The 10,688-nt window shown below is 36.1% G+C and overlaps 1 protein-coding gene across 5 annotated transcripts in view; it reads left to right on the plus strand.

Moving 5' to 3' along the window:
• The window catches only part of LOC148876860 (uncharacterized), a 52,079-nt gene extending 41,667 nt beyond the window's left edge, over positions 1-10,412 (plus strand). For 3 of the 5 annotated variants that reach the window (XR_016108991.1, XM_088974472.1, XM_088974468.1), the window contains 3 exons: positions 1,427-1,529; positions 1,962-2,185; positions 6,864-7,092. Coding sequence is in view for 4 of the 5 variants with exons in the window: in XM_088974472.1 (XP_088830598.1) it covers positions 1,427-1,529; positions 1,962-2,162 (304 nt within the window). In the remaining variant the exon portion in view is untranslated. Of the gene's footprint in view, positions 1-1,426; positions 1,530-1,961; positions 2,186-6,863; positions 7,093-10,102 lie in introns of those variants that run through there. The other 2 variants (XM_088974477.1, XM_088974486.1) reach the window with 1 other exon arrangement.
• Positions 10,413-10,688: the final 276 nt, after the last annotated feature.

Consider the following 10,688-nt stretch of genomic DNA (forward strand, 5'->3'; position numbering starts at 1 on the left):
TTGCTTGGGAAGTTGTTATATCTTTGCATGACTCGGTCGAACATTTCCTATGCAATGAGTGTTATTAGTCAATTTTTGCATTGTCCTAGAGATACTCATTTAGTTGCTGCAGAAAGAGTTCTTTGTTACTTGAAAGGTACTCCAAGGAAATGTATTCTATTTGCCAAACATGGACACATGAAGCTGGAAGCATACATTGATGCTGATTGGGTAGGATGTATTGATGACAAGAGATCCACCTCGGGTTATTGTGCTTTGGTGGCAGGGAACATTGTTTCATGGAGGAGTAAGAAAAAGTTTGTGGTTGCCAGATCCTCTGCTGAAGCAGAATACAGGGCTATGGCACATGGTGTATCAGAATTACTATGGCTACGGTCCCTTTTAGAAGAAATGGGGGTTGACTATGAGAAGCCAATGATGCTCTACTGTGACAACCAAGCAACTATCAATATTGCACATAATTGTGTTCAACATGATAGAACTAAGCAAATTGAGGTTGATAGACATTTTATACGAGAAAGAGTTTCCTTAGGAGAAGCTTGTTTGCCATTCATCATCTCAAAAGAGCAGTTGGCTGATATTTTGACCAAGGGAGTTCCGAGAGGGAAGCTGACACACTATATAAGCAAGCTGGGCATGATTGACATCTATGCTCAGCTTGAGGGGGAATGTAAAGAGACTGGGCTGAATGGTCCCTAGCATCTTTTCTTGTAGTATGTTTTTATTTATTTGTTAGCTAATGGGTCTGTCTTAATGGGCTTGTTATTTCTTTTTCTTAGTTCTCTTTATGTTACTGCCTAGCTGGCCACCCACTTAAGGGTATACTTGTAATTATGTTAATATTGAAGTTAAGTGAAAGGATTAGAGAAGGGAGGGAAGAGACATTCGAACTCTTCTTCTTCCTCGTCTTTTCTCCATCATCTTTCTCTTGTACTGCTGTTCTCTTCTTTTCTTCCTTTTTCCTCTCTAATTTTTCCAAGTTAACATCAGTTTTAGAGAACTGTTTCACATCTCTAATGGTTATCAACTCAATGAAATCATCTGAAGTTTGTTTCTTAGAGAAATTCTTGCATGCTTCTCTTCTCAAACTGACCAACCTTCCCCATGCATTTTACCTCTTTTTGAAGGAGAGTCTAAATAAGCTATCAATATCTTGAAGTAGTGCCTGCCTTACAATGTTGCCTTTTATTTTCTCTTTCATTTCAATGTTGTTACCTTTATCTATTAGTTACTGGAGCTACAACTTCTGTTCTAAAATTCGATTCTTTTGGAATATCCATTTTTCTAAGCTTAATAATAATTGATGGAAGCCCATTGACCTGAGTATAACTGAGGGAGCACATTGACTATACAAGTGGAAGGTAGATGGCCTTTACAAGGAAATTTTATTCTATTCTACATGACATTTTCCCTTTCATTTTCTCAGGCCTTCTAAACAAGTTCAACAGTTTAATAAATCTGTATGGAATGTGAATTCATTCATCTCGTCAACCAGTTTATTGGAGAGTGAACACACAGCAACTATAATGGTATAACCTGGTTCCTTGACTTCATAATTCTGGAAGTGTTTTAAATTTATGGACGTTTGTGCTTCAGTACATTGGACAAGTACCCAACTTCCATGATGTTCAGGTGATGTTAAATTGTTTAAATTTGTCATGAATTCAATGGAAAAACCACATTTGGAATAATTTTCTCTTTTTCTTTCTTTTTTTTTTCCAAAACCTAATCATCACTAGGAAAAATTCTCTTTGTATGCTGTAGTCACATGTTGGCTGCTTCTGTTATGAGTTCATTTTGATTTTCCATCCTCAGAGTTATTTTTATATACTCTACATTTCTACTAAAATGATTTTGGGCTTTCTTGTAAAATAATGCGTGAAAAAATTTTCTAATGAATTTAGTCTTTTTTTATTCTTGTCTTCTTCTTATTTGTTTTATCTTCTATGTTCTATTGACAGCGAAACACTTGTGAAAGCAACCTTTCAAATTCTGCTTCTAGTTTTCTTTATACTCCTGAGATCTCTGATATTGGAAAGACAGAGACCCTTGTTGAAGGATGGGATCTAGTCGAGCATCCAACATTTCCCCCTCCACCATTGCAAACCGAGGACATTGAACATTGGACTCAGGCTGTGTTCATTGATGCCACAAGGAGATGATAATGCTACAACACCTTGATTTTGTAAGACCTATGGTCCTTTGGAATACCAACTTTTTATTTTTTTGGAAGATTTGTTTTTGAAAGTATGATGATTCCTCTTGCCTTATGTAGACAACATTATAGCAAATGATTGTCTGCAGTTCTTTTACTTTTTTTCTTAGAACTATCACATGCTAGCAAGACACAGCTTCTATCATAGAGAAAGGAAGCATAATTTCTCTTGAAAAACAACCAAAAGGAGCACAAACAAAAAATGTATGAAGGTGATAGGGAAAATGATCATTTGATTAGATGGGAGGTGGTGAGTCGAAGCAAGGAACAAAGGGGCTTAGGGTTAGCGAACCTAGTAAGCTCTTTTGGGCAAGTGGTTATGGAACTGGCCTCTGGAAAGAGAGAGATTGCGGCATGAGGTGGTGGCTAGTATCCATGGTTGTCCTGAATCTGGTTGGGATGCTAGGGTATATCAATGGGCCACACTCACTATACCTTGGAAGGTGATTTTTGGCATCCTCCCAAAATTTCTCAAGTTCGTAAGGCATGATGTCGGCAATGGTAATTTTGTGCTATTTTGGGAAGATGTTTGGGTGGGCAACCAACTATTAAAAGACCTCTATCCCTCCCTTTTTTTCTATTCCCCTCTATAAAAGGTGCCTGTTTTGAGGTTTCTTTCTCCCCCCATTCCCCCATTGTCTCTTAATTGGGATTTTGGGTTCTGTAGGGGGTTGAGGGATGAGGAATCGGTTTTTGCCTCTGAGCTCTTACTTTTACTTGACTTTGTTTGTTTGGACCCTCCTAAACCAGATAGAATAATTTGGTCTTTGACCTCGAGTGGCTCCTTCTCTTGTTCTTTCTTCTTTAAGTCCCTTTACTCTACACCTTCCCTTTTGTTGTTCCCAGTTAAAGAAGTCTGGTCAAGGCCAATTCTACCTAAAATTGCTGGTTTTTGTTGGGAAGTGTATTATGGTAAAGTTAATACTGTGGACAATGTACAAAAAAAGAGACCTTATTCATGCTTGTCCCCTAATTGGTGCATTTTATGTAAAGTGTAGAATGAGAACTGTTATCACCTACTGATTTCTTGCTCTTTTATAATAAATATTTGGAATTGGGTTTTTATGTTGTTTGGGTACAGGTGGAACTTGTCTCCTGAAGTAAATCTACTTTTTAATCTGTCTTTTTTTGGTTGGCCAACAAAGAGAGGGAAAGTAATGTGGAAATGTATTAGGGCAGCCCTCTTATGGACCATTTGGGAGGAAAAAAATGCCAGAATTTTCCAAGAGGAGAGAAGCTTTGTTGAAATAAAGGATTGTATACTAACAAGGGCAATCCTTCGGCTAAAAACTACTGATCTCTTTGCGGATTACCCTAGTGATGACCTTTGAAGGAGTTGGGCAGCAGTGGCCTCCACATCATCCAAGAAAAATAAAACACTAAGGAAGTTGGTTACCCCCTCCGGAAGGAGTTGTAAAGTTAAATTTTGATGGGAGCAGTCAAGGCAATCTAGGACCTTTGTGGTATAGGATGGATCTTAAGGAATAAGGATGGCAACATTCTGTCCTTATTCTTAGGTCCAGTGGGTTATGGAGACTCTACAAGGGCTGAGATATTAGCTGTGGTACAAGGACTACAGATTCCCAACCAACTTGGAGTGACTAATTTGATAGTTGAAGGAGACTCTAAGGTGATAGTGGGATGGATATCGAACCTAGAAACTATTGTTTGGGGATATAGGGACATCATCAAAAAAGTCAAATGGCTTACGAAAACCATGTCAGTTAGCTTTTAGTGGGTTAGTATATCGGCAAATGCTTTGGCAGGTCTTTTAGCTAAACAAGGGGCTTCAAGGGATTCTCTGTTTTTGGATAATTTGTAACTGCAATCTGAAAAGAGTTGGGTTTGGAACCACCTTTAAGGGGAGGTAACACCTCGTGCCTCCTCTTAGGGTGCTTCATGCTTGTACTATATCTATCTGTATTTAATAAAATACCATTCATTCATCAAAAAAAATAAAAAAATAAAAAAAATCTGTTCCTTAAGAAATAGAACTCTTCATTCCCTTCACCTTTCTCATTTGAAAGGCAATGACTTTGGCAATTACTTTATACACACTTACAACCAAGCTTATTGGCATATGATCCCTTAATTCTTTATTTTTGTCACTTTCTTTGGAATTGAAGTAATGAAAGTGACATAAGTTTTTTTTCTAGTTATGACTTCACATAAAACTCTTCAAAAACTTAAAATCCCGTAATGATCCCCCAACATTGCTTTTACAGAATGACATGGAGAATTGATCCAGAGCAAAAGTGCTTCCCCTTACCATTTCATAAGTTACTGCCTTGACTTCTTCTTCTTTAAATTCAATTCATTGGCTTACTTTTTGGTTAACCCATCAAAACTAAGACAGTTCAGCCTTAATTCTCTTGTCCCATTATTCATGTATTATGTGAAACAGAAGCACTCTCTACTGTCTCTCAAGCCTGTCATAACTTCAATTAATCTCTTGTAAATAAATGATCAGCAGTTGGATTCTCTCTTCTCTTTGCATTTACAAGTCATTGAACAGAAGCTTTCTGCTCTTCCCAATCCAATGCCAATTTTGCTTCAACTAAATTTCTATGGACATTTTGGTGTTCTACATTTCATTTGCCGGGCAACCTTTGTTTCTCTACCTCCTATTAGGTGGAAATTCATTAGCTTTTCTGCTATATATCTGAGACTCAAAGGAACAATGCTAACCCAAGTTGTTTCCATATTTCAAAAAGCCTAGTGCCAAAGTAAATTATTTGACACCTGTGGGGATTTGAGTTTCTTTTGGCAAGATGAAGTAGTATTATATATGTGGTAAAGGAAAACCTAGGAATCTTCCAAATATTAGTGAGTAGGGATTCATTAACATAACCCAGGAATCTTCCAAATATTTGCAGTTATCCTTATATAGGCCAATGAAAATGGATTACCCAGACACATTATCTTGCACAAAGAGATCTAAACATGCCAATCATCTATGCGGCAGTGCTGGTGGCAGACAAAATGGTTGTACATGTTTGCAACATCACTTTCTGTTCATGTGGCAAGTTTGAGCCCTGAAATCAGCCTTGTGGAAAAGGAAATGCTTTTTTCTGGTTAAATTCTGAAAACTGTAACTTCTGCTAAAAGAGCTTTCTACATTAGAGCTTCTGTTGGCTGAAACAGAAGAGGTTAGTGGTTAACCATTTAAATTATATGTAAGACCTATTCTAAAAAAAATTAAAAAGCAATATGAAAATCTTTGCCTTCTTGATCCTCCCTCTCCCCCTCCCTAATGGTGTTTTTGATTGCCAAGAAATGACTTAGAAAATAAGAATATTCGCCTAAGATGCCATATTTCATGCATTTGTTTTGGGGGATGAGATGAGAAAAAGTGGGATGCAGGTTCCAAAAACTCAGGATTCAGGGTTGCAGTGAAATGGTGTGACCCCACTGAGAAGAGACAATTGTGAGGAAAAAAAAATTTATCAGGCTGCACTTTTCAGTTTCTGTTGTCTTCCTCACAACACCCCAGATTTCTGTCAACAATCAAATCTCTGACCAAGGTTCCAACGATCTTTCGTCAAAGTAAGAGTAGATCCGTGACCTACAATCCCTGGCCACCCATCTTCAACCTTTTTTCTTTCAATTCATCAGCCTAGGCCTCCAGCAAGACATCACCACTTGCCGAGTAGAAGCCATGGAGTCCGGCATTCTTGGGCTTTTTTTTTTTGCAGATCTACACTTTCATCATGTAGATCTAACAGTTTTGATGATTTTTCTGCAATTAGGGCACAAAAACAAGACTTGGTAAGATTTTATCCTCTATCCTCATTTATTTGTCTGATATTCCTATCCTATTTTGGGTGTTTTTAACCATGTATAAGGTGATCTTATTTTATGAGAAGTTTGTTTCAATAGGAAACATGCTTGCTTTAGCTTTACCTGATTATTGTATTCTGAAAACATGTTTGCTAGTTTTAAATTTATCTTATCGTTAATATCCCTCATTTGCTGTAAATGTCCCTCATTTGAAGTTGAAAGTTGAAGCCCCAAACCCCATTTGTTGACCAAGACCCCTTTAGCTGCAAGCTGAAAGCTGAAAGCCAAGTGCGATAATACATATTATATGACTACGCCATTTAATCCTCTTACCTATTAATTAAATACTAGAATTTATCTACTTAATTCTTTTAAAAACCAAGTCTTTTTCCATGTAACCTCTAAGATTGATGTTATTTATGAGTTATGATCCATTTACTGATCAAATATAAAACTTATATTAGTTATGAACCACCGAATGGGATTCCAATTCATTACTTAAATGGAATGGAACTAAGCAATGTATCTTGTTCAATTTTCCCAGCAACCAAAACACTGGAAAATAAATTTTCTCATGCATCTGGTCCCGGCAGCCCAAACACAAGATGTAAAATTGAGAAAATAAATTTTTATTTCTCATCCCATCCTTTCTACTGTAAGGAAAATGTCCTTTCTTTTTTCTTTCCCCTGTAAGTCTTTTTCTTGGGAATTGTGTTGTATGATAAGTAGTTCTGCCTTAAAGATTCTAGCTAGCATTTTTTTGTTCACTGGGAGTTGTATGTACTTTTGTTTTCTTCTTTTACAAACTAAAGGATTGTTTGTTTAACTTTTTGTTCCTTTTCTTTTCTTCTTTTTTTTTGCTTTGTAGATTTCCAAAGCAGTGGATGTGGAAGCCTTTCTTGTAGGATGGCTTCTTTCTTTCTTGTAAATAAAAAAGAAACACTTGAGTAGTCATATGTAAATATAGATAGTTTTCAGGTTTGTATATGCTATTTGTTCTAATTTTCCTGTAATTTATCCTGAAAAGAAAATATCTTTTCTATATTTGTAATATCTAGTTTGGAAGGTAAGATTAGAAAATGTGCTGAAGAACCGTAGAGAGATTCTCGAGTGACACTAGATGTGCTCAAACCAATCACATCTAAGCATAAACAAGGTTCACCTATTTTATCATACTAGTATGTGTGCACGTGCTTTGCACGTGGAAATTCTAGATAATGATAATCATAGTAATGATGCATCTAAAAATAACAATAAATATGTATTTTTTATTTCTTGTTTTATATCTTGTTTATTTTTTATTATTAATTGTGTGCAGATAGCAAAATCCAAATATGATTTTATAAAAACCTCATCTAAATATGTGATAATCAGATCGAGTTGTGAAGTTTCAAGCATCATTGACAAGCCTACATGCTTGGTCAGATTCTTCTTTTTGTACTGTTTTTTCTTTTTGGTGTATCTTTTTTCTTTTGTTGATTTATAAAAAAAATGTAAGATTAAAATAGAGGAAATTTAATGAGGTGAAAAGTAGTAGTTCTACAATTTAAACCTTACAATTAAATATGGACTAAATTAAAAAATGAGTATTCATTACTTTTAGTAGCAGTGTAAATATAGAATTGTAGATGTGTTCGATTTTTTCTATAATTTTTGTATTTTTGTGTGTAAAAACAATTTTGATATGTTATACTTACTTTTCGTTTAATATTATAATTATATAATATTAAACATGTGCCTAAATTTTTTTTTTGCAAAACTTATATATTTTTCATTCTTATATTTTTTTATTTTATTAATTTTTACTGTTTATGTATGACAGTAAATGTTAGCACATTTGACCTAAAAGTTGAACTATTGATCTTTGCCAAATAGTAAAATAATTTTATTTTTAGTCAGTTCTAAATTATGCATTTCATTTTCATTATTTGTTGAGTTTGGGCCGATTTTAAGTTATTGGGCCCAGTTTTGTTTTATTTTTATTTAAGTCATTTAGTTAGGAAGTTATTGGGCCTTAGGCTCATTAGTTTATGTTGAGTTTAAGTTGTGATTGGTCAGCTACTAAGTAGCCAACCTACTAAGGGTATCATTGTACTTTTTGTTCTTTTTATAAAGTATATAAATCAAAGAGGGGTTGGCACCCAGATCTATTCAATTCTGGCGACATCCCACTCTTTTCACAAAGATCACACTAAAACAACTTTTAGCAACTTTTACTTGGTATCAGAGCAGGCCGAAGGTTTCTTGAGCTGCTCCATCATGCTGCCCTGGATCGGCCAACTACATAGTGATGTGAGAGGCTGATCGAAGACCTTATGTAAGCCCAAATTTTGGATTTTTTTTAGTGGATCTGTTTTTCCCTATAGCTGGTTTAGGGTTTCCCATCAAATTCAGAAAGATCTGGAAAAAAGGGAGAGCCATGTTTTTGTAGGACTCTTCAATTTTGACTTAGGAAGTGGTGCCCTAGTTTTTTTAGGGTTTCTTGGAGTTTTCTGAAGGGGGTGGTTCAAGTCCCACCTGTTTTGGAGGCCTCTGGAGGGAGCGGTTGTTTCTTCTCTCCTTCAGCTCTGGTGAAAAAGGAATCTTTTGTGTAAGGAGCATCTAGGGTACAAGAAGAGTATTTGTGGTGCCTAAAGGAAATTATTCTATATTTATTCATCTTAAAGTGATTTTCTAACCCTTTTTTGGGCATAATTAAGGGTCACGGAGTTGAAAACAAACCGGAGAGTGAAATGGGACAAGGGGGAGGAGGTGTCGAAGATCTTTTCAGGGTTGGGACCATCACTACAGTTAAGTTAGATGGTACAAACTATTTAGAATTGTCACAATTTGCAAAAATGGCCATTGGTGCTCGTGGGAAGTTGGGGTATATCACTGGTGAGGAAGTGAAACTCGAGACTAACTACTCCCGGTGGGTATAGGAAAATTATATGGTAATGACTTGGTTGTGCAATTCTATGCTACCCTATATAAGTAAAAATTTTTTATGGGCAAATACAAATAAGAAAATTTGGGATGGGGTTGCAGAAATTTATTGATTGAGCGAAAATGTTGCTAGGGCTTATTAGTTGAGAAACTAGGTTATTGCTACTAAATAAGGAAATAAACCTATTGTTGTTTATTTTTTTACCCTTAAAACCTTATGGTAGGAGATTGACCATGTAGAGACAGTGGTTTGGGAAAGTGGTAAGGATGCAACAACCTACCAGAAGCTCTTAGAGAAGAATAAAGTCTTTGAATTTCTTGTTGGCTTTAATCCCGAGTATGAATTTCAAGACAACATATCCTTTCTATGGATAGTATTACTTTCTCTCAAGCATATGCCTTTGTATCAGGGGAAGAGAGTATGATGAATGTGATGATGAAGAATTCGGGTCTTGAGCAGTCAACTATGGTATAGTACTGTGAAACTTAAACAGAGTGGAGATAGGGATGGAAATGAAATCAGCAAGGAAGATAAGGACCTAATATGCGACTATTGTAAGAAGTCTAAACACATGAGAGATACTTGTTGGAAGTTTCACCTTCACCTTGTGCCGAATAGACCCAAAAACAAGAAGGGAAATGTGAACATGGTAGTAACCGGTGACTTACCTAGACCTCCTACTACAACTACTTTGGAGTTTATTGCAACTGCTGCAGTGAGGGCCGAACTTGAGAGATATGGGTAGTTACTTAATCAGTGAGATACAGTCATTCTTAATCCGTTATCAGGTGGATAGCTAGGTACAAGTGGATCTGGTGGTGGATATTCTACTTCTTTTGCCCATACAAGTAGTTCACATGTCATTGTAAACTATGTTTCTACTTCAGGTAAGGAGGGACCTCCTTGGATTATAGATTTTGGAGCATCAGAGCATATGACCCATATTTTTACTATTTTCTCCTTGCACCAACTCTTCTCTGGTAGAGACGGGGTTTCCACAACTAATGAATCTCATGTTCTTATTACTGAAAAGGGGTCGTCTGTCAAGACAACCGATTCCATTTCCCTACCCTCTGTCCTCCATGTACCCAGATTGAATACTAACTTGTTATCTGTTAATAGTTTGACTAAGAACTTGAATTGCTCAGTGATTTTTTCTCTTGGCCATTGTGTTTTGCAAGGTTTGGTTTCAAATATGACAATTGGGAGTGGTCGTGAGATGAATGGAATCTACCTTCTAGATGCGCTTCCTAGTCATCAGAATCATCATGTCAGTAGGGATTTTGAGTCAGAGTCTGTGGATCAGATTATGCTTTGGCATAATTAGTTGGAACATTTGTCTTTTTTTTCTTTGCGTTTCTTATTTCCAAAGTTATTTGAGTGTGTTAGTTTATCCAGCTTAGAGTGTGAAGGTTATCAGTTTGGAAAACATTGTAGACATTCCTTTAAAACTAGTAATAAAAGATGTTCTTATGCTTTTGATGTTATTCATATTGATGTGTGGGGACGATACCATGTTTCTTCTATGAGTGACTACCAATACTTTCTTTTATTTGTGGATGATTTTTCTCGATATTCTTGGATTTACTTGACGAGATCCCGTAATGAGGTGCCACCCTTGGTTCGACAGTTTTATCAGATGGTGTTAGCACAATTTGGGGTATGAGTGAAAGTGTTCAGGTCAGATAATGCTAATGAATATTTTGAAAAGAACATTGCTTTGTATCTATCAAAGTATGGAATAATTCATTAGAGTAGTTGTTCTTA

Source organism: Nelumbo lutea, chromosome 1, assembly GCF_056320005.1.
Source record: "Nelumbo lutea isolate HS-2025 chromosome 1, American lotus-T2T, whole genome shotgun sequence".
Taxonomy (NCBI): domain Eukaryota; kingdom Viridiplantae; phylum Streptophyta; class Magnoliopsida; order Proteales; family Nelumbonaceae; genus Nelumbo; species Nelumbo lutea.